The following is a 25,696-nucleotide window of genomic DNA, read 5'->3' on the forward strand; positions in this document are numbered from 1 at the left end:
GTGATTAATGGACAACCCCTAATTCCTGAGTGTTAGAACTATGGGCGCACAGCTAGTTCCCAGATTATTTTATTCATAGTATTTGAACCCGCACTTAAAACAAAATCGTATAAATAATACCGCATAGCCCGGCCGTCCCTAAACTACTTTCGTACCCGACTGTAGTAATTTATTGGCGATAAATATAAAAGCTTTACTGCAAACGAGCGCGCGATAACACCCATTGTTACTTCGATATTGCGTATTGAAACCTCAGTGCGTGAAATAAACGCTCGGCATTATATTCATTTCTTAGTTGTTGGGGTGGTGTGAACGTTTGTTTCGTAAGTGCAATATAGATGAATATTTTGGAGATATTTTTATGAACGTGTTTGTTTTTTTTTATGATGCCTTGATTCGCCCGATGGTAAGCGATCACCACCGAACATGTATATTCGCTTAGGTAGTGCTTCTGCGAATATACTAGTAAAAAGGATAAGGAAACGATCCATCGATTGATGATATATTATCTCCACATATTGTTGATAAGGATAAGGAGAATTCACTATATACTTCTAGAGTGGAACAAGACCCGTGTACAAGCCCCTTTTTTATAATGGAGAAATCTTACATAGATACCCACGGCCCCCGGGGGAAAGGAGCCTTGGATTATATCGGATTCTTACCGACTAAAACCCCACTGTGTTCCGACGACCCGCTTTCATGAAGGGGTCACGGGAGCTGGTTAATATACGTCCGCGACCGTGTACAAGCCCCTGCAAAATATCAATTTTAATGAAACTATGATATATGTTAGATAAGTTTTCTTATGTAATCTTGATCTTATATTAAGAATATGTTATGTACGTAGTACCTATTAGGTACACCTAAGGTTTTAGGAACCATTGTAAGTTTTAGATTTGCAATTTTGTTGATAATAGCCGGTCTATTGCTGTGTTAACATACACATGTTTTTGACGTAGACCTTAGGTTACGATCATAATTTTGTTTCTATTAATTGAACTGTAATGGAAAATAACACTTTTATATATAATTTCGGGCATATATAAACGCGGCATTTTAAGGCATTATCTATAGAATAAGAATTTGTATGTGGTAGTCGAGCACGCTTCGGCACGAATTGGGCCAGCTCGCACCGGGGAAGTACCACACCCCCACAAAAAACCGGCGTGAAATAGCATTCTGCTGTGTTTCGTTCGGTGAGTGGGGGAGCCAGAGGCCCATATCCTTTTCCTTACCCTTTCCAGTCCTTTCCTTTATTCCTATCGCCAATCCTTTCTTAATCCCTTCCCAAAAAGTCGGCAATCCATTTGTAGAGGCGTAAGGTCTCTGCAATAGACCTTATGCCTCTCCAAATGTTCATGGGCGGTGGTAGCGCTTACCATCAGGCGTTCCGCCAGCTCCATTGCCGACTGTAACATAAAAAAAATGCACGTATTTGCTCACTGTGTCGCAGCCAATGTTTTTCTAATCTCTTATTGTTATACGATTGTTGCAAACTTCGCATACATGTATGAATATAAATGGATAAAACATGTGAATCCTTCTTGCAACATTGTGAAATAAAATTATGTTTTTTAAGTTATTACTTTGTTAATGAAATATCACGTTAGCTATTTATGACTACAATGTATAATGAATGTGTATCGGAGGATAATTTATTCGCTTCGTACATTTTCACAACAATTTTATTCAAGATCAATTAATATTCAGGATAGGTATGAAGTAACCAGCATCGGCATCAGCAATCTCATACATTTCATAGGACTGATTAATGTTTTAATGACGTATTTCATTACATTATTTAGGTTACTTTTTTAAACTTTCGTCTTTTAAAATTTTTTTAAGGTTATTCCAGAGTGGGAAGAACAAAGCTATATAGGTCTTCTAGCGCCGTCGCTTTCCCACACTGGAATAAGTACTGCTTTAAGATCATTTTATTAAAACTGAATTATTGAATTAAATTAAATTGAAATCAACATATAATTTCGCGTAGGTAGAGTTTTGGCTAGACAACTTACATTGTGAGCGTAGTTGTTTATTTTTTTATGTCATTATCGGCAATCGAGTCGGTGGGTCGACAGATGCTACCACCGCCCATTAACATATGCAAAGGCGTTAGGCCGTTTGGAGACCTAACGCTCTACAAATGGATTGCCGACTCTAATGGAAAAGGATGAAGAACGGATTGACGAGAGGAATAAAAGGAAAAGACTGGGAAAGGTTGGGAAAAGGGATTACAAAACACAGTTACATTTGCATGCTACTATTTCACGGAAGTATATACATGAATGGGGTTATTGTACATGAATGCAGCCCACTTATTTTTGAAGTTTTTTAAAAACAACTGAGCCGGATCGCAAATTCTTTCACCAATGTAAAGCTTACAAAGCCTACAAGCGGACATGGCTATTTTATTTCTCTCTTTTGAATAGGAATTGCGATTGTTTCAGGTTGGGACGCCAACGAGGGCGAAAAGGCGCCCTTCCTACGCAATGAGCCGGTTAAGCTGACACCGGCGTGGGAGGGCTCCAACCTGCCCAATGACACGCTTAATTTGAAAGGTAATTCCGTTGAGACATTATTTTTACCGTATTATTGTGCTAGCTCTGCCGCACGGATTCACCCGATCTGTATATCGCGGGGGTACAGCAAGTGTTTCTGTAGTGTAGCTTATGTGTTATTCTGGTGCATGAACTACGTCACTGCCAAGTATCATTAATATCTGTTCAGTGGTTTTCACGTATAACAAACATAGTTAAATTTTTAGTTCTTTCCCAATTTTCGCGTTAACGAGACATATACATATATGCGTATAAAGAATATATTCAAAATTTGTATTATTCATATACTTTAGACTACAATCGTAATCGGTTGTTTCAAAAAAGTACTCCTAAACACTATAAAAGTTAACTTAATAATAAAAAGTTATGAGTTTGATTTTCCAGATAGTAAAGGCCATGAGATGTTACAATATTGTCCTAGAAAAATTGTTTTTATATGTTTTTAAAATAATGTTCAGTTGAAACCAGGTGATTATTTAAAATAGTTTGTATGTTTTAACATCTAGACACGCGCTGAGATTATATTGAGAAAATCAAGGACGTTCTAGGTTTACTGTGTTTAGTGTTTTCGATTGAAGTCTACACAAATTATTCGATTTACTAAGAGGAATTTTTAGTTATATTAAAAATACACATGGGTTATTACTATAACTATATATATAGCAATATAAATAATTTAATTAGATAATATCGCATCAAATTATTATCAAGCTTCAAATATAAAAACAGTTCTATATATTATTTGCATAATAAAAATTTTAAATCGTACATGAAAGCTATAAAAATGCTTAAAATTATCAATAAATCTCTAAGAAGCTCATCGTGTTCCGAACGATAACTACACGGCATACATCATACAACATACGAATGCGGGTTCAGTCAATATCGCCCACGCGTACCTTATTTAGAACAATTCAACCGTTGGCCCCACTCTTTGGATGATTTATAGGCCTATAATATTTTAGTAATAAAGACATTACCAAACGTGGTGAATTGATCGTTGCATTCTATGCTAACCGATTCAAATGCGTTCAACCAGTGTTGATTCATGTTCCATATTTAAAAAGTAGAGATCGTTTGATTTATTTTTTTTTTTGGTCATGTTGTTTTGGGAATGTGAGATATACATATTTATGGTTATTGCACTTATTTTTACTTGGGTCGTAAGCTCAGTAGGTAAATGGCTTAAAAAGCGTTTTAAATTTTTGATTATATGGATATGAAAATTAAATTTTAATATAATAGTTTTTATCAGAAAAATATATCCTACACGCTGCAACTTGGCTACAATTGTTAAGTAATACGCTATACATAATGCGTAATGATCGATAATTTTGTATGCTCATTGTTAAAAATCATAATGTAATCTTGAATTATACATACCATCATCAGTTTTGTGCAAGTTAACGGCTTGTTTCAACGTTTAGTACAACAATGGGTATCTATTTTTATTAAACTATTTAATAACCCCCTGAATTCAGGTTAACGTTTCGAAATTGTCTTGATCGGTTTTCAAGAAGCTTTTAGAGACGTTTTTGTAATAAAATGTTACATTTAATCTTCTCAATTAATGTTTAAATAAAATCTTTTAGTTCATCGATGTTTATTTTCGTGAAAAAACAGTCGGGGAACATGTTACAACACAACGCACTAAATATGCGTTATCTAATCTAATATCTAATATATAAAATTCTCGTGTCACAGTTTTCGTTGCCAAACTCCTCCGAAACGGCTTGACCGATTCCTCTGAAATTTGGTAAGCATATTGGGTAGGTCTGAGAATCGGCCAACATCTATTTTTTATCCCGATATTCCTACGGGATACGGACTTACGCGGGTGAAACCGCGGGGCGCAGCTAGTCTAATATATAAAATTCTCGTGTCACAGTTTTCGTTGCCATACTCCTCCGAAACGGCTTGACGGATTTTGATGAAATTTTTTGTGCTTATCCGGTATCTATGAGAATCGGACAACATCTATTTTTCATCCCCCTAAATAATCAGAGTAAGGCAGAACAGCGTTTGCCGGGTGCAGCTAGTCTTATATATAAAATTCTCGTGTCACAGTTTTCGTTGCCGTACTCCTCCGAAACAGCTTGACCGATTTTGATGAAATTTTTTGTGCTTAACCGGTATCTATGAGAATCGGCCAACATCTATTTTTCATACCCCTGAATGATAAGAGTAAGGCAGAACAGCGTTTGCCGGGTGCAAATAGTTCTATTATATACGCAAATACGCGACACTTAATTGTATTTTTGTGTTTGTTAATATTGTATTAGAGAAAACTACTATGGGTACATATGTCGATAGGCAATTACTTTGACGGGCTTCCATGAGAATGGAGTAACTACGGGGAAGCTATTCTGTTGGCTTCAACAAAACGATGAAAGTTTTTATTGTCAATTAGAAAATGCTTATTTTTTTGAGGTCAATTCGTTGTCGTATTCTATATCATGGAAATCGATAGTTACCGTAGCATAATTCGGATTCCTCTGTGAGGTGAATTGGAGACGTTTCAAATATTCGAGACCCACTTCCAACGCAGTGACTTCAGTTGCATAGCTTTGGTCACTATACTTCAGTGGGTAGAGGAACGCTTTATTAAAACACACGCAGGTTTTCTCAATAAGCTTGTGTGCACCTAAATATTGCGACATTCATACTGATATTACCAATACGAAAGTCTATTTAAATTGAATTGTTTATGTAAATTAGTTTACCTTTTCTATTCTATCACACGCAGGTTTTCTTAATAAGCTTGTGTGTGCCTAAATATTGCGACATTCATACTGATATTATCAATACGAAAGTCTGTTTAAATTGAATTGTTTATGTAAATTAGTTTAACTTTTCTATTCTATTATATGCTGAACTTAAGACTGAGTCGCTTTATGAATAACGAGCTATCTCCCGCTTCTGCTTCTCACAAATAAATTATCATGGTAAAAACTTTCATTGCCTATTTTTACCCCCTGGGGATAGAACTTCAACAAAATCTTTTCTTAGCGGATGCCTACGACATAACATCTAACCACGTGCAAAATTTCAGCCCGATCCGTCCATGAGTTTGGGTTGCGTTGATAGATCACTGTCAGTCATGTTAATATAGTTCCTCCCTCTGCTTCGCCCACGTGTTAGAAGCGATAGGCAATCTCGGGGATTTTTCCATATATTCCTGTGGGATTTACTGTATAGAAACTTTCGTTTGTCCTTTCACGGATCTCAATCTATCTCTGTACCAAAATGCACACAACTCGTTTCACTGGCTTGGAGCATGAGGAAGAAACAGACGGAGTTTATCCCAAATGTACAAAGCAAATGTAATACATCCAAGTTCTGGAATAGGAATAGAATTTCCGATATCTAAAACAAACATCACAGCATTCAATCGATACTTGTATAAAATAAAATAGATCCGCACGAAGGTGACACCGTATCATGTCCAAACTGAATAGAATATACTGGTGCTGCACAATATTCCAGCTCAGCATCATTACGGCTAGTCTCCTGCACTTAAAATTTGCATCCAGTTGAATATGTATGACGTCCTTTGTGGTTTGACTTTGACGAACTATTAATTATGATAATTCCTTTGATCGTGATCCTTTACTAGCGGTCCGCCTCCGCTTCGCCCGTGTTTATGCCCATTGCACTCAAGATTAACGTTCTTATCAAACGATTAAAGATTTTTTGAGATCGATCCAGTTCCTGAGATCATCGCGTTCACAAAAACAATCTCAACATCTTTATAGTATATAGTTAAATAATAATATTTATAATTTGTATTTAAAATATAGAAATATTTAATTCAATGTCACAATAGACTTTCGATCACACCTCAAAAGTATCATACAAATTGCAAATTTAATCAGCTATTTTACAAGTAGAAAGGACCCAAATGAAAGTCAGATATTTCCTGTATAGAAGCTGTGTTATGTATGCGAATGCACGGCACGCGGCGCTCTCAATGTAGCTTTACAGATTTATAAATAGGTGTAAAATATGACATTAATCTGTGTTTATATATATTGTTGTTGTATCTATCGGCTTACTGCCACGCGCGATTTTATATTATGACTGAGAATACAAACGGTAGAATAATCTTGAAATGAAATGGCTCCAAGAATAAGTGGAAGTTTGAATGTAATTTAGATATGGAAGATAAATACAATAGTTGTACCGATTTGACTAAGAACAGATTACGAAATCAAAAAAGACAGAATGGAGCGGCGATTTTTTTTGTATGCATCATGATCGGCCCATACATGTTCCCTCTGCAGGGTTACGGGCATGTGCAGATAAATTGGAAAATCAATTTATTTCGAACCCCCGACTTTTCGCTTTCAGTCCGAGGTCATAACCACTGACATACACTGCTCAGAAATTTGCGTAGCAAAAATCGCCTATAAAATCCACTGAAAACTAGGCCATAATTCAGAGCTGGAGTAGTTCGCGCGGGTGCCGATGGAACGGTTCAAAGCTCTTTACATTAACTTCAAAATTCAAATTCATTCGCACCTCGCTACGGGATATGAAATTTAAAAATTGACGTCATATTATTTGCCATATACAACGATACCTTAGTGTATAGATTACGAAAACCTGGTGTGTCATAAGCTTTATTTTCATAACCTTTCTCAATTATCAAACTTGATAGAATTGACATTGTCAACGTTAATCTCTTAGTTATCTATCACAGTATAATACGCCTAATAATATATTCACAATACATAACCCCCACACATAGCAAGAACAATGTTCGATTACATCAGGAGTAAATTATTTCCAGGTATTGCAATGGACCTAGTGCCGCCGAAAGACAAATGGAACCTAATATATTTCACACTCATGCTCCACGGTCTGGGCACGCTGACCGCATGGAACATGTTCATCACGGCGAAGGACTATTTCGTCGAATACAAGCTCGCGAATGCGCCGGGATACGCGACCGATTTCATGACGTACGTCGGGTGGGCGGCCCAAGTGCCCAATCTGCTGTTCAGCTGGTTCAACATCTTCGTGCAGACCGGGTGAGTGTGGAGAGAGTGTTTTTTGAATTAATGCTTGTGTGTTTTTATGGATGTTTAATGTAATTGACTGTGCTTCCAATCTAGAGTAATGTATAAAAATTTCTGCATTGTTTTAGTTTGGGATTAAGTCGAATTGAGTGGCTAGTTTATTTAAATACTAGCTGCGCCCCGCGGTTTCACCCGCGTAAGTCCGTAACCCGTAGGAATATCGGGATAAACTTTCTTCGCATTTATAATATTAGTAGGATATGTAAATTACGTGTTACATTGTTTGTCCACGATGGACTCCCTAACTGCTCCACCGAATTTAATAAAATCTGCGCACTATGTGCAGTTTGATCCAACTTAAAAGATAAAAAGTAGAAAATAAATATAAAATAGGATAGTTTATATTATTTTAATAACGGTATTACTGCCCGGGCGGAGCCGGTGCTTGCAGCTAGTAGATATATTAGATTCCTTTTAATAATGTTTCGATGGAAAAATGAAATGAAAATTTTTATTTTCATGCCTTATGGAAACGTATTTTATAATTTAAACATTTTTTTCCAATTTATTGATATAAATGTCTATTGTACATATATAATAGTATTGTTTCACTTTCCTAGTATTGTTTCTAGTTGAAATGCGTATGTTACATTGAGAGAACACTCAAAAAATTGAATTACGTATGCTGGTTATTTGGAAAGTGATTTACCGCGATCCCTGGTGTGGTATACGAGTTGTATTTCCCATTTCACTGATTAAATTTGCTATCATAATAATGAGTTGGGTTTTATAAAATCACGCGAACATCTTTCTTTGTATTAAGTTTCATCAAAACTTCGATGTTATACTTAAATGGTAAAAAATAAGTTATCTTTGCAATTCTCTTATTATAGATTTGCCCATTTCCAACGCAGTGAGTTATCGGTATATCTGTCTCTCACATTTTTCACAGTGGGTATAATAAAAGCGTCACTAAAACACTCGCAAGTTTTTTTCAGTAAATTTGTGAGCACCTAAGTTTCGCTACAGTTTAATATAAAACATATAATTGAGTATTGAGTATATAGTGATCAAATGCATGTAATACTTGTAGTGATAAATACATTAATAATTTTATAATTGTTGTGTAAATACATCAAAAAGAAATTCGTAAATTCGCTTGTGAGAAAACAACTACATATTTATAAGGTAAAGATTCCCACCAATACATTTCTGAATTATGCAATAAAGAGCTTCACCGTACGAATTTGTTCATGTAAAAAATGAATATATAGCGACTCTGCGCTAACATAGCCCACCATGCCAGCTTCAAAATTTTATGGAAATAGCACACAAATAATCCATCCATCTTCTCCGCCAGACCAATCATCCGATCTATAATATAAGTAGAAAACATGTATTCTTCATTAAATAATTAGCTATAATTCGTCAAATCACAATTTCAGCGGTAACCTAACGACTCGGATCGTGTGGTCACTATGCATAGAGGTGTTGATATTCGTGGTGACCGTTATACTCGCGATGCTGGATAGCTCTGAATGGCCGGACGTGTTCTTCTGGCTGACAATGGTGTCGGTGTTCTTTTTAAATGGTGAGTGTAATAGAAAAATTCATTAAAGTATGGATATAAATGTGCAAATAGGATGTCTGTGACGCTGGAAACCTTTCGGACAAGTGATGGTGGAAGAAAATTTAAGAATAAATATAATCTCAAACTTTAAATATACCATCAGGTGGTCAATAAAATTAAGTAGTTATGTTGCAGGAAACAAGGAACAGCACGGACTAATTTTATGACATAGTGAAATGAAATCTGTCCATAGTAGCAGAGTGATTGTTATATATATTTACTTTTATATAAAAAAAATACCTGTTTGAATATCATTCAATATCTCTAATAAGATTTCATGGGAATGTATATAAGGTTACACTTTATAAAAAATAAATAGTAATATAATACGGCAATGCCCACTCCCAACGCAGTGTCTTCATACATCATTATAAGGTCACATTTTCACAGTGGGCAGAGAAACGCTTCACTAAAACACACGCAAGTTTTATCAATAAACTTGTGTGCACTTAAGTTTAGCGACAATTTTTTTTTTTTTAATAAAATAATACATTATTCATTATTTATCTTAAATAACTTTGTTTGTTAATCATAAATTTTGTTTGTTAATCATAAAGTTATTTAGGGTAATAAGAAACAAAATTGTGTGTTAATAATCAATTGAGTTCAAGTTTTGACATTTTAAAGTTTTTTGCCTATTTTACCTCGGCTCATCATCTATGCAGTTATAATATGTCTCACTATAATATAAAGCTACATATAGTATATTTTTTGCAGGTTTCAACGCAGTGTTTCAAAACTCAGTATTTGGTGTGGCCGCTCGTTTGCCCCCACAGTATACGGGAGCAGTAGTCCTAGGATCCAATATTTGTGGAACCCTAATAGTGTTCCTAAACTGGGGTTCCGATGCGTTCACAAAGAGTGCCCGCACCTCCGCGATATACTACTTCATTTGTGGCATGTTTGTGCTACTCATATGTTTTGATACTTACTTCGCCTTGCCGTTAAACGTGAGTAGAATTGTATTTTTTTTTGTGTATAGGCATGATATATTTAATATAGTGCTCGGCTGATGTAGATTCTAAAGGGTTTTAATGGTAATACACATACTAGAAACTTTTTATTCTTATAAGCTTATAAGTGCTCATAAATAGTTTTTTAACAACCACCAAATACCGAAATTTTTAAAACGAAACACAGAGTAAAAGAAACAGGTTATGTTGTGTGGTGTCGAAAAGAAAGCACACTATAATCAACAATGACAGGAATAGAAAGCTAGCCTTTCGCATATAACACACTTTTATATTCAAATCACTCTTGAGACTGAATATTCTGCAATTATTAAAATACAATAAAGCGACGTGACTACTTAACATATAATTAAGTAGAAAATTTATATATTTTTGTTTCATATCAGATCAGATTATTTATCTATTTGTAAGCATATTTTTGTGCAATGAAAGACTTATTATGTTGAAAACCATTATATGAGATTTACATGCCCACTCCCAACGCAGTGTCCTCATACATCATTATAAGGTCACATTTTCACAGTGGGCAGAGTAACGCTTCACTAAAACACATGCAAGTTTCTCCAATAAATTTGTGTGCACCTAAGTTTAGCTACATTGAATTCAGAAAAGTCTTAATTAAGTCTCTGAATTAAGAAAATTCAATTCAATAATCTCCTGAATTGATTATTCTTAAAACACAAAAAATGTAGGCTTGTGTACTGTTTTGTTATTAATAAACACAGTTGGCTCAGTTTTTTTGTTTTCATTGTCATGCTGATCTGTTCAGCCGTTTTATTTTGGAATTCTGCCCATCAGTCTGATAGATACATTTATTATTAGCAAGCAAATTGTACTGAGCCACATGGTTATTCAAAGGCCACACCAACCATAGATAATTAATTTGTATGCAAATAACGATATTCCAAACCATCATCATTCCATGCAATCTTACAGAGATTCTACCGGTACCACGAAACATTGCAAGAGAGAACACTACGTGTGAACCCAACGTTGGCGTCGACAAACCAAAATGCCAGTCCGGTGAAAAACAAGATCCCATATGGGATTATATTTAGACAAGCGTTCATACAATTGTATAACATATTTATTGTGTTCTTCGTGACACTTGCTATCTTCCCAGCTGTGCATTCTGGTAAGTAGCATTTCTCTTTTCAATGGACTGTGGCCGATCAATGTAACTGTGTTTTTTTGTGTTTGTTAACCTTTTAACTTTTTACTGGGTGAAACAATTTTTATGATACATTTTTTCATTTGAAAGCAGGTGCGTGTCATGTATGTTCCCATATAAATTTGGTCTAGCTCTAACAATTGAAGGCAGTACTGTTCTTTTTTTTTATAAAAATAATTATTTATGTTATAAATTAACATAATTAATTACTAATTGCTCACACTTGTTTAAATATTATAAAAGAGATTTTAGGGGGGCTACTATGATGTCGTAAAGCAGTAGTAATTCCAGTGTGGCAAAAGGACAGACAAAGGCCTTTGAACGCCATCCATCACTTTTCCACACTGGTCATGACATGTTATGTATAAAGTGTTAATTTTATGTTAACAAAAATTTATATCAATTTTTGTTTTTTAATTTAACTTGAAATTAAATTTGACTTGCTAGTTTCAAAATCCTAAATGAATATAAATAAAAATGCAAATAACACTTATGTTTCCTTTTTTTCAGACATTAAACCAATAACAGCAGGTTTCCTTGGCAATAATTTTGTTCGACTGACATGTTTCTTGACATTCAACTTTATGGCAATGATTGGCAACATCACGGCGAGTCTTTATCAATTCGTAAGTTGCAGTACAATTATTCTTAATATACTTTTTGAAATAAATACGTGCAATGTTATATAGCAGAATTTTTCCTATTTATCAATCTTAAGAATCATCTTAAACATAAATAAAAAAAAAACAACTAAAAAACAAGCTTATAGATAGAATTACCTAAATTTCCGCACTTGATCTTATACAGAGTTAACATAATAAGTATAAGACAGAAGGTTTTGTCACTGATGCTGTAAAAGTTTACAAAGTTTGAATTCATTCTGTCCATTTAAAGTAGGTCAAAATCAAGTCTGTAGGAGTTGGTTACATACATTCATATAAGTGTGGCTAATAAAAGTATTTTAAAGATAACAATACCTTGCCCATTTCCAACGCAGTGATCTAATAAAACATTATAAGGTCACATTTATACAGTGGGCAGAGTAACGCTTCACTAAAACACATGCAAGTTTCATTAATAAACTTGTGTGCACCTAAGTTTAGCTACATTAATGAATTTTCTGTCAATAACGTATAGAATTATTAATTTATAATTCCTTCACTGGACATTTATACTATAAAATTCAGCTTTGCTTGGTTTCTTGTAAAATTAATATGAAAAGACAGATTCCACAGATAAAAGTTAAGAATACCAATTTGGTACACATTATTGATTGCTAACCTTCTCAATAATTAATCATTATCAATCAAAGATATATTTTTCATCTTATCTTATTTATTTTTACTTTACGCGTCCTAGCATTCCTGTATAATATTAAAATCTTAAATTTAAAACGGTGTTGGTGTACTAGACAAAACATATTCAAATATCAATTTCTCTAATCACTTCTAATTTTAATTTCAGCCGGGTCCTCGCTGGTTATCATTGTTCACAACACTACGAATATTATTCATACCGTTGTTCCTGTTATGTAATTACCATCCCATGGGCCGAACAAGGACACTGCCAGTGGTGGTTAATAATGATTGGGTGTATTGGTTGATGGCTGTGCTTCTGGGATGGAGTTCGGGTCATGGTAGCTCTCTGGGCATGATGTATGTTAGTGGGTAAGTGTTTGAAGTATCTATTGGGATGGAGCACTTATTCAGATTCAGATGAGTTAAAATGAATGCAATTTTTTAAATGATTTGGTTAATTTTAGAAGAATCATTTAAAAAAGTAAATCATATTTATGTAGCAAATATGAGGCATTTTGTATTAGGCGTTTCTAATAAAATAATCGTCTAGTAAAATTATACCCATATTTCAAGTTGTTCTTTAATTTATTTTCTGTAAAGAATGAAAGAGAATTAAATGATATTAGTTATGGAGTACCCACTTTCCAACGCAGTGTTTTTATATAAAAATTATAAAGGCATATTTTTACAGTGGGTAAATTAATGCTTCACTAAAACACATGCAGGTTTTGTTAATAAATTTGTGTGCACCTAAGTTTAGCTACAAATAACTACTACTACTACTACTAAATTTCTCTTCAAATTCTTTTATCTATACCATAACAAATAATATTAAATAATTTCCAGCACGGTTGCGCCAGAACACGCGCCAACAGCGGGCATGTTGGGCGGCGCTGTGTTGGTTACGGGCATCGTTGCCGGCATCACCTTCTCGCGTTTCTGCCCTGCTATAGTATCCTTAGCTACTTGGACGAACATGTAGCGCCTACTCACATACCTTCGAACATTCTGGAATGTTCTTATACGCAACTGATATGTGAAGTGAAATGTAACAGTGATAATGAAGTGACAGTGATAAATAACCGTGAAATAACAATGTGGAGTAGCAGTGATAATTGATGCTATGAAGAGGTATGTGAAAGTAGTGTGTTGTGTAGAAAGAAATAGCTGTTATTGTTGATTGATACAGGTTATAATAGTTTATTGTGTAAAACGATGACGGTAAAAAATTAATAATGTTTGTTGCTGTGTTTGCAAATCCCATTTTTATATTCTCTTTGAGATTGAGTTATAACCTGTTAAAAAAAAGATGATATTGCGTATTTTCTCGCAAATAAGAATGAAAGTAGTTCACAGGTTTTGCGAGCAGAGCGATGAAGACATGTTAAAAATGAAGATTTTTTAATATGACATAGTAATATACTAGTTAGTGTGTTCATAATTAATCGGATTGTTTAAATTGATAATGTGTTGATTATAATTTAAATCAACTATGATATAACCCATGTTATTTAGACTAATAATGAAATTAGATTTTATATAATATATAATATAATTGACATAAGGTAATGCCTTTGAATAAGAATAATAACATTACGTTTTGTTTACGAGGCTATATAATATTGGAGGTATTGATTATAATTTTGCATATCAGTTTTTATGTTAAAAGTTGTTACATTTTATTGAAAGAGTATTATATAGTAGCTAGTACAGACTGTTGTAGTATTTGGCTGACTATGAGCTATGGAATGAAAGAATGTTATAAAAATTTATAAAAAAAAAATCAGTTATTGCCAGCACATATTGAATAAGTTTTGGTTTTATTGCAATATGAACCAGGAACATTTTTACAGGAAAATCATTATCATACTTTGGTTTTGACCTGCTACCCTATAGTGTTAAGGTTAATAATGTTATGTTATTTGAACCCAAAGTAATAAACTATAAATATAGTTACGCAATAAGCAATAGATACATTATGGAATTGATTTGATTTTTGTACAAAGGAAAGCCTTTATTGAGTACAAATATTTTATAATTGTGTGATCTAAAAAGTATTTGTTTGTTTTATCAAGTATCTCTATTTGTGTTTGTTTTTTAAAAATCATGTATTTACTCAATGTAGGAACTTTATAGTAACTAATATATTTTCTTGTAATAATTGAAATCCTTAAAAGTTGTATCTCCACTTCTTTTTACAACAGTTTTACAGTTGTAGTGTTTATTCTTCAATAACTATTTTGATATGTTACCAGTTCTAAAAACCTCACATGATTTGTAGATAAATGATTTTTCACTTTCAAACAATTTAATAATAGCATTTATGTTATCATTTTCATAAGTGGTGCTAATTTTTTGACTGGAATTGCAAAAAATACTTTAAAATATCATGTAGACAAGCACAAAATTAATTTTAACAAATGTATGGGTAAGCTAGAATTGTTATTAATTTATGTACTAAAAAACCTAACCCAATTTTATTTTTGACTGACTGATACTAATGTGTACAAATTATGTAACTAGGTACTGTAGATGTATTGGTTTATTCAAATTAAAAACTGTTTAAATAATACCCATGTGAAGAATTTGAAAAAAAATCAAAAAAATAAATTCAAACATTTTAAATGATGAAATAATTTAATCAATGAATTAATTAAAATCATATTGGATGTTTTCTAAGTTAAAATATAGTATTAATTATGAAAAAAGATATGGTTTTAAAAAGGTCTGAAGTAAACTGCTTTAAGACATGAAACCAATCAAAGTTCCTTAATAACACAGTACTATAACCCTTTTAGAATTTGTTATATTTCCCTATAACTGCCTTTAACAGATAGCATGGTTTTCCGTCTTACTCAGGAAATATGAAAAGTTGCTGTTATAGGAAAATCTCAAGCCAACACCTCTGAGGGATATCCTACTACTATTATAATATTATGAATACGAAAGTTTGCAGGGGCGCAGCTAGTCTTAAATAATAGTAGCTTAGATTACAGAATACTTTACAATCTGGTGAATAAGAAGTGTCAAGTGATTATTTTCGATTTGATTAATTGATTAAAGGAAATTCATCAAATACCTGATTCCAATGACAGGATTAAATGACACATGGGAAGATTTGAAACAAGGTCCCATGCAAAAATAACCTCTGTTCCAGGGATTTAAAAGGAAACGTCTTTGTAGTTTCAAATTTAAACAGAAAAAAAAAACACTTAACAATCTGTCAAAACATTCTTGTAGCGCTTCATATAATATTCAATATTTTTTTTTACAATGTACAACACATTTAAATGCTGACAATAAGTCATACAACCTTTTTTTGCTAGTGTACAGATTGATTAAATTATGCATATAGAGTCAACTTTTGTGTTACTTCTCTTATTTTCTAAATATCACTAATAACAGAATTATGAAGAATTTTGGACAAATTACGAAAACTCTTCATAATTTTTGACAAATTGCAATCGAGACTTGGAGCTTTTCTCTCCTTAACTCATTTATCTACAGTGTAGACTTATCATCCAACGAACCACTCATAGTGACATTATAGGTGTAGATATATGTGTACAGTACAATTACATTTTCTTTACCACATAGATAATATATAGAGCTAAAACAAATAGCTGTGCAAAATGCCTTATTAAGTATTGTTACAGATATAATTTTTTTTATCATAGATTAATGTTAAATGACATTTATCCTATATTTTCAATTGGAGATGAATTTGTAATCACTGATTTTTATTTAAATTGTCATATGATAGACTATGGAATGAATAATAAAGATTATCATGAGAAACCAAATAATATACTTACAAGATGTATGAACAATTTTTGTTTGTCATGTAACGCTAGCCATTGTTATTTTAATTTATTGCCTAGTAAAGTTATCTTTTAATTTGGTGTCTTTTATTTTTCCTTTCTTTTTTTTTTAGTAAACACAATTTTGGGATATAAATATTATCATTTGATAATTATTATACATATTTTATAGTTGGACTTCATTGTTTTATTAGTTGAATGTTCCATTAGATTTTAATATTTGTATTTATTAATTTGTTGTTGTGTATATGTAATAGTTTTATATGAAATGTACTATGTTTGTTGATACAATCTATATATAGCTTAATTATTATAGGACAATACGCGTGGCTTACAATTTGTACATTGAAAGGAAAAAAACAATTGTAAATACCTAAAAAACAATCATTGAAAGTTTAAGAAACAATTTCACTGCCAGTTTCAAGACAGTTCGCTATTTAATAATATATTTAATCATTTATACTCATGTAGCTTCTTTGTTGTAAATTATCCAAGATTATGTGACATGATGAAGTTTGTATAGTTTTGAGTCAAAAAAGAAATATCACAATTGCATGTGATCACTATCACAAAGGCTGATCCCACAATATTATTTGGTTTTTGTAAGCCAATGTTAATTTATAATTTCATTAGGTATGAGAGTTTTATATTTTTATAAGTCTTAATCGAAAGCAAAGTAGTTTATTGACTTAGTGTTAATAATTCGTATCGATCACTTGATCTGAATATAGATCTGATGATAGAGTCATGGCATTATGCAAATTTAAACTAATTCTAATCTTTCTTAAACTGAGTATTATACTTGCCAAATTTACAATCTAACAGTAACATGAAACTATGTAAATATGTAATATCCCATTATATAATATGTATCAAATACAGTTTATATATTAGAATCGTTAGATTGAATCCTTATTGAACAATGTGGCTTTTATTATATTTATATGAATAATATACTTATACATTTAATAATACCTACTCGCATCTAGAATTTAGTAATCAATGCTATCACTATGTAATAATAAAGCACTCCTTTTAGAGTACAAGGCTGTGAGATAATAGCTTTAACCTTTCCACTGTAGTTATCACAATTCTATCTCACTCATCTGTTAAGTTAAATTAAATAAAGAAAGAGCAAAAATAACCAATTATTCATATTTACATCGATCGATTACGATTCAAAATCAAGAATTTTGCTTCGAACGTTCTTCGATATATTTTCTTACTGTAAAAAAAGGCGAAGATTTTTTTTGTATTTCGCGCTTTTACTAAGAAAAGGCTGTAATAAAATATCACCTATTGACAAAGATAACATAAAACTACACTAGTACCAAACAAAATTATAAACTATAATTATCGAGGATTTTACTTTTAACTGTGACTGTTATTGAAAAAAATATTGTTTGGTGTCGAATGTAGACCTGTAATATATGGTATCACTACCTACTAAATCAGAATGAAAATATATACTGAAAAATTCGCATTGCTATGAATAGTTCGGTTATTGATACTCAATCTAATGAATAAATATGGTTTCATACAGTTTATATTTAGTTGAGATAGCTAGCACTTTGCGTAGGTACCTAGATAACTATTTCTTCGTAAATTATATTCAAATATCTTCATAATAACTATCAAAAGACTTCAATATAACTTGCTAGAAACATTTAATCTTATATCTACTTCGTACTGTTAGGATTCCTATGTACCTGTATTAACGAATTAAGAAAAATATTTCAAATACGAATGTGCGTGTTTTTATCTGCAATGGGTGATGACAAAAAATTTTGTCGTCGCCTTTAATCTTTATGTAGAAAAAAAATATAGTAATTTCTATTTGAAAATACCTAAGCCTTAATTTCTGAAAAGAACCTATAGAAATAGAGATTGGGTTTGTGTATGGTTTATCTGATTCTTTATATTGAAAAAAGCATGTTTTTGATACCTATAGTATCTTATGTTATAATTACGGAAAAATTATAAACATAACGGAATTAATTGTATAAAACGTATGATTATGTGTTGACGACTACATTATAAACCCAATCTCATATTTCGTACTATCTATTTTTAGGTTAAATAGTATATCTATATTTCACATTTCTTCTATATATTTATTGTAAATGCGCAATAAAATAATTAATTATAAATTAAATCACCAAATTAATGGTTGTAATTTATGAGTCTTGCACATTTAAGTACAAATATTTTTCAAACTCTCATCAAACATCAAAAATTTTCAATGCTTAGCTTAAAACTAAATAAACGAAATTAAAGTAATATTTAAAAACCCCCGACCACATATTGTGTTGTCGTGTATCGACCCTCTTGGATTTGAAATATAATATAGTGTGCAAGGGTATTATTTTACTAGTCAAGACGCGATAGATCCAACGCAATAAAATTGGCTTTCAAAAGGAAAAATCCGGTATATCCGTTTGAGAGCTACGCTGGCACAGACAGACACTGACGTCAAACTTACAAACTTATAACACCCCTCTTGGAGTTAAAAACAGCTGGAGTTTAAAATACATAAGCATTAAATACTACTATGTAACCATATTGTATATTAATTATTTAATTGCGTATTTTACCGAAAATTATTATAACACGAATTTTGTAATACCTACTTTAATTAAATTGAACATTGAGACAATAATAGCAACCCTACATACGATGGTATCCGTATTTTTCCACTTTTACACATTGTACTTAACCGTTTAAATACACATAATAATCTTTTGCTGTTCTTCTCATATAAAATAAATATACATATTAAACCTCTAGTTTTATTTAATAATCATGTTATACTGACCGTCTTATTTAGTTGATATGTTTAAAACTTTTTAATTGCAATTTGTATAATGTAAGGTTTTGTTACGACAACCCGGTAGAAGGTTCTGTCCTTATACAATTCGTTGCTTGGGTTACATTTCACACTTTCATTCCCTACCTACTTATCATGAATTCCATTCATGTCTTTGGATACATTCATGTGTCATATTCAATGCCCCATAACTCGATAGGTATTTATTTTATTATTCACGAATCTATTACTTTTACTCCCGCGAACCAGTGACCCGAAAAGGAATGAAATAAACAAATCAAAAACAGTCGTTTTATTGTGTACAATAAATAATAAATAGTCAATAAATAAACTATCTAAACTCTACCATTTCGTTTCGTGAGCGTTATTATATACAAGAGTAATGAGGTAATCAGGTTTAATAGGTGGCTGCTGATGACGATGATGATGAGATTGAAGCTACGCTGGAGTAGCTTGGTGATTGGTTGGAGGCTGAGGAGCTGTCCCCAGGGAAGTAGGAGCTGTAGGCTAGTTGGCTTGGGTCCCAGACTCTGGAGTAGGGGCCAGAGGAGGAAGGCTCCCATTGTGGGCCGTACGAGTCGGAAGGAGGTGCTGGGGTAGACGGTGGGCCGTATTGGGAGGCTGGTGGGCCGTATTGTGCAGCTGGCGGGCCTTCAGTGGGAGGAGCCATCATCATTGGCATAGCTGAAATAAGGAGAAGTAAAATTTAATCCAAGTTCGCACACATCGTTCTTTATGTTAATTAAATAACCATATTCTTGTACGTGAAATCATATTAATTACGTTCATAATTTTATAAGTGATGTCTAAAATTTATATGGATGTTTTCATAGTTAAGGAATTATTTTATATTGTCTTCGCATAATAGATTCTTTTAACTCACCTCCTTTCTTCATAATTAAATTGTAAACTAAGAATCCAACAACCAGGGTGATGGCGAGTTTGCTGAGGATTAGAGCCTTAATTGCCTTGATGCCGACGATGGTGACCAGGATGGGCATCAGAGCCTTCATCTTCAGTTTCAGTAAGAGAAGAACTGGCAAGAGAAGTTTCTTCTTCAAGATACCACGGGCTGAAAAGAATATGAAAAATGAAAAAAGGAAAACATTACACAACTCTGTGACTCTAATTTGTGTTATACTAGATGCTCTCGTTTTATAGGATTTAGTTAAATAGAAATGTATTTATAGATACGTTACCTTCACCATTCTCTGATGTTTCAGGGAAATCGACGTCTAATCCTCTATCAGCACGGTATGAAACTTCAGCACCTTCTAATAAGAATTCAGGCAGTTGGAACCTGAATTCGTTTGTGTTCAGTATGCGCCCAACACGGTCGAATATCACTTTGTCGATGTTCTTCTCATCCAGAGCCCTCGCAGATTCCGCAGTCACACCGAGCTTCGTGTCCAAGAACGACAGGACTTTCACTTTGAGACATGACATCGGCGAATCGGCTGCGAAACAATCACTAACAACACTATTCAAGAGATCATCACTTGTCTGTAACCGAGATGTCTGAATTTCATTGTCCCTGATCGAGTAACCGTGCACAAGGGCCGCAGAAGCCAGGAAGAGGCAAAGACACTTCATTTTCGCGATTTATCACTTATCATTAGATTAGATTAATTAAACGTTCGGCCCGGCCGGTTAATGGAGTAACAATGATTTAATTTTTCAATGGGCTTGGTATTTATATGTGATCCTTTGGGCGGCAAGGCACGCGGCGCTTGCGCGTGTCGGGAATATGAATCGCTTTCATACTTGGCAAAGTATTTAATTTCATTTAAGAAAGTCCTAGTGGTGAGAGTGGGGACATATTTGGCGATAATTTAATTATATTCATAATTTAGTGATACTCTAGAGTCTATAACTGACACAATCAGAATTCAACTTCAGTTCCGAAATAATAACATTCGCTTAACGACTCCAGTGAGCTAAGTGTGTATGCTAACAGAATGACAAATCGAGTTTCGAATTTAAAGCAATTGTATAGAAATATATATCCCAAGCTCCAAGTCTACTTTGGTGATAAGTAATTTACGTTAAAGTACTTAAACTTCACACCTGATGTGTCGTAAATCAAAGACAGTTTAATATTCAGTCAAGTGTAACTCTCACCGATTGCCTGTACATACCAATTAATCAAATTCTTTCGATTTTGTAATATAAAAATGCGTTGTGATTATACTCCATTGTTGCAAAGTTTATATAACGTTACAGCGTTTAGTAGGTGCCTCGGATATACTACTTGAATGTTTAAGTACTTGGCAAAAAGTTGTGTCTATGCGATGGAAAATATATATCATCTACAACAGCCCCGTAATTCCTAGTTTAACAGGCATATGAAAGCGATATTAAAGGAAAATCAATGGTATTTATGTAATTATATTCTTCTCCTACAAATATATAGGAAGCGTTTTTCAACTGCGGCATCCTGAAATTAAGAATTACCCCAATTCCCTGATCTGTTAATTTGGTAGAAGGTATAAAGTGGACAAGGTGGACAAGACAAGGAAAGTATTTATATTAGTCTAGTGCGTTCCTTTAAATAAGGGATGAATGTTACTGTTTTCGTTTTTCGTTTCGTTAGAGTAGTTACATACGATAGAAGACGAATAGTAGTCTGTGCTTTGTAGAAATTTACGCAAATATACCTATGTAATTTGCCCGTATATGATATTTACATATATACTTCTTAAGTGGATACCCTAGATATTAATATGCGAAAACATCTGTGTAATCATCTAATGATTGCAATTGACTTTGGAACAAGCATTAAATTATTACTATTACTATTTATTGGAAAATCGTTCAAATATTTGAATCGCAGCGTGCGTCGCTACATCTGTCTAGGTATCAGTGTAGTACCACAGATAATATAATACTATACTAGGTAGTACTGTGTACTAGTGTACCCACTACACTACTTTTTAATCCTGATGAAAAATTTTAAGGTTATTTAACATACTCTGTTAATGACATTTTAGCTTGCGGGTTCGCTCAAACATTATGCCGTAAATGGCAGATTAAATTTTCTTTAAATTTGCTACTGTGTTAGAGTATGTCAAAATTACACAAGTAAATGACGGCAATTATTATTTGTTTTGTTTATTGTATTGCTCTTGTTTATCAGTGACAAGTTCTAGGAAAGTGAAACTTGACACTCAGCAAAAAGCTTGCGTTGGTATCTGCTTACCCAATCTCCATTATGCAATAAGGGATGTTCGATTTTGTATGCGCCCGACGTCCGTCATTTACATCTGCGTCCATGGTCCGCTTGTGAAATTACTATTTCACTTCCGTTTTGCGGTCATCGATCACTTTTGTTGTTAATAGTATTAAGCACGGCCGCTTCTAAAAATAGGAGATTATAACTGCTAACACTTGGTATTACATAGAGTTTTAAAAAGTTTATATTATTTGATATATGATATGATTATATCATAGATAACGTAATACTGTATAGTTATACCATATTTTATATACTTATAAGAAAAAGTAGTGAAAATATAATCAAATTTAATGGACATTAATTAGACCAGTAATTAATTTGAATCATATATCCTAATTATGTCGTTAATTATCCTTACTAAGACTCCTACAACCTGAATTATATATTTGACGAGTATATATAGTAATAATATAAAATATTACATTGACTATACACAAGCATAAATTATTGTTGGGTTTTTCGTGTTTATATTACTATTATTTTGTTACGTTTTGTTACACACGAGTAACAAAAGTCAATATTGTTTTTTTCCAGCAGGTCAATATCCATACAATATACTGGGCCAAATATCTTCTCCCTTGCTAAAGTTATAAGCCAGTTACAATGTTACACAATGTTAGAAATGTGCGGTCTTTGCTCTACTTGAGTTAATGTTGTACATAATAATGAGCGGTATCATCAAAAACATCAAGTTTCTTTGGCAATTTATCACTTGGTTGACAAGATATTTGCAGATGATTAGAAAACAAACGTGAAGCAGAAGAATCGTGCTAATATCGCTTATATCACGAAGGGAAGTGTAGCATCCTAGTTTCTGCCATCAAATAATATAGATAATTAATCATTATAATGTTCTTTCCTTAACCTCTACCGGCTTAAAAACGGGCAACGTGTATACAGTGGTCCTTCCCCTGCATATCTGCATAGGCGGTGTGGATCGCGTACCATCAGGTGAGCCAGTACTGCTACGGCGCAGTTGCTCGCTAATTCATAATAACTTTGCTATATCGTGCTTCTAATAAGAAATTAGTTGATAGATTATAATATACGCAATTTCTTTAAAGTATTAAGATATGAATCAGTGCAAAAACAGACAGATTCATATTATTTCTGAACCTGTTATCATAACACTGAAACATTCTTTCCGTAGCACGCCGACAGCTACGACGCTACGTTACGTTATGCGAAGCTGTTATAATTATTTTCACAACTCATTTAATTTGTAATTAACTAATCATGTTAATCACAATCCTATATATCCTACTTAATACTATAAATGCGAAAGTTTGTAAGGATGTGTGTGTGTTTGTTGCTCTTTCACGCAAAAACTGCTGAACCAATTGCAATGAAATTTGGTACGTAGACAGCTGGACAACTGGAATAACATATAGGCAATTTTTTATCCCGATATTCCTACGGGATACGGACTTACGCGGGTGAACCCGCGGGGCGCAGATAGTAGTATATTTTATTTAAAAATATTGTAGAAATAATCAGTTTAAAATATGCTATGTACACTATAAAAAGGTTGATTTATTTATCTTTTTAATTCTAAAAGAAATGATCAATTCAATTTTTTTAGGAAAAGATTATCAATTAATAATCCAAAAGAATTTCAAACGATGTCATTTCGAGCCAATATGTCCGCAGTGGGTCAGGAGGCTACGGAAGCGTATGGATGGGCATCCTAACATACGAGCTGAATTTTAACGATTTGTTTATGGTGTGGGCCCTTTTCATTTGATACAAACATGTTTGATATTATTTATACATTAAAATATTCGGATACATTCCTGTTGGTTTGATCACTCATTTGCAATTTCGATGGTAGTATGATAGAAAATGGTGACCTTATTATATTTCTGTTAGAACTAGCTTCAGCCAGCCGATTCACGGGGTGTATAGGAAAGACATTCTCTATCCCAGACATTTGCTATTGTATTTTCCTACCGTAATTTCATGCAGTTTCGATCAGTCGTTTTTTAGCACAACAGAAACAAACGTCCTATCTTATCCTTAAATTACATAAGGTTAGTAGGATATAATAGCATAAACATATAAAATACAGAATACCTTTGAACTATGGCAGGCTACTATCCATGGCAGAACAAGCAAAGGCGCAAAGGGGTTAAAGCAGTACTAATTCCAGTGTGTAAAAATAATGGTGCCAGAAGACCTATACCTAGCTATGTCTTATTCCCACTCTGAATTTAGTACTGCTTTAAAACCTGAGGGTAACCTTCCCTGACGGTATCTAATGTTAAGTGATCACCACCATAAGCACTAGTAAATCTGATAGTAGAAGAAAGGACCATATCCTTTTCCTTACCCTTCCCAGTCCTTTCCTTTATTTCTCTCGGTAACCCTTTCTTAATCCCTTCCCAATTTAAAGACATCAATCCAGTTGTTGAGGCAAAAAGTCTCCAATTTGACCTTATGCCTCTCCAAATGTCTGCCTGTGCCTAATTTCATAGCGTGTGCCATTTTTTATAAATGCACTTACATAATGTAGCTCTTAGCACAGATAACATAATACTCTAGTACTCTTAGATAGGACGCTGTAGGCGTGAGGGGCGGCTTGTTTTGCTGTTTGTCACCCTACTATTTAAATAATAAAATATATATCGAAGGATCATAGCACAGAATTTCATGAAATATTCATTATTAACTTCATTCTATAGCTGCTGTATAGTTATTGCAATGTATGTAATCTCTACTGGTTTAATACGGATTTTTACGGTTGCTGCCAAGATTATCTTGAGGGATGCAATGATATACTGCGAAGTTGTTTGAGATCAATAAAAGATAAATATCTTTCAATTACTATCTCATCTTATCTTATACCTTTAAACGAGCAATTCTTGTATATATATATATATATATATATATATATAATTGGAATCTCGGAATCGGCTCCAACGATTTTCATGAAATTTAGTATATAGGGGGTTTCGGGGGCGATAAATCGATCTAGCTAGGAATTTTTTTTAGAAAATTTCATATTCGTGTTTTATTCGTGTTTTTTTTTCCTGACATCTATTGGTGAATAATAATAATAATAATAATAAGCCCGCAGGGCCCCTTGTGGCGAGGTGTCGGGGAGTAGCGACCCCGCGGTCCCGAATGCTCCCGGGGGAGGCCCCTGTCCTCATCTCCGA

The 25,696-nt window shown here is 33.2% G+C and overlaps 2 protein-coding genes across 2 annotated transcripts in view; one reads left to right on the top strand and one right to left on the bottom strand.

Moving 5' to 3' along the window:
* The window catches only part of LOC119837795 (equilibrative nucleoside transporter 1), a 32,330-nt gene extending 17,099 nt beyond the window's left edge, over nucleotides 1–15,231 (top strand). The window contains exons 3-10 of the mRNA XM_038363552.1: nucleotides 2,454–2,564; nucleotides 7,357–7,597; nucleotides 9,031–9,176; nucleotides 9,933–10,165; nucleotides 11,123–11,321; nucleotides 11,868–11,983; nucleotides 12,822–13,024; nucleotides 13,502–15,231. Of these exons, the coding sequence (XP_038219480.1) occupies nucleotides 2,454–2,564; nucleotides 7,357–7,597; nucleotides 9,031–9,176; nucleotides 9,933–10,165; nucleotides 11,123–11,321; nucleotides 11,868–11,983; nucleotides 12,822–13,024; nucleotides 13,502–13,637 (1,385 nt within the window). The 3' untranslated portion in view covers nucleotides 13,638–15,231. The remainder of the gene's footprint in view (nucleotides 1–2,453; nucleotides 2,565–7,356; nucleotides 7,598–9,030; nucleotides 9,177–9,932; nucleotides 10,166–11,122; nucleotides 11,322–11,867; nucleotides 11,984–12,821; nucleotides 13,025–13,501) is intronic.
* A 4,364-nt stretch (nucleotides 15,232–19,595) lies between these two features.
* Nucleotides 19,596–20,968, bottom strand: LOC119837821. Its single transcript, XM_038363591.1, has 3 exons — nucleotides 20,503–20,968; nucleotides 20,187–20,375; nucleotides 19,596–19,987 (listed from the first exon to the last, which is right to left on the bottom strand). Exons 1-3 carry the CDS (start codon nucleotides 20,894–20,896, stop codon nucleotides 19,701–19,703), a joined length of 870 nt encoding a protein of 289 aa, XP_038219519.1. The 5' UTR covers nucleotides 20,897–20,968; the 3' UTR covers nucleotides 19,596–19,700.
* Between the last annotated feature and the right edge of the window lie 4,728 nt (nucleotides 20,969–25,696).

The sequence above is a fragment of the Zerene cesonia genome, chromosome 29, assembly GCF_012273895.1.
Source record: "Zerene cesonia ecotype Mississippi chromosome 29, Zerene_cesonia_1.1, whole genome shotgun sequence".
Lineage (NCBI taxonomy): Eukaryota > Metazoa > Arthropoda > Insecta > Lepidoptera > Pieridae > Zerene > Zerene cesonia.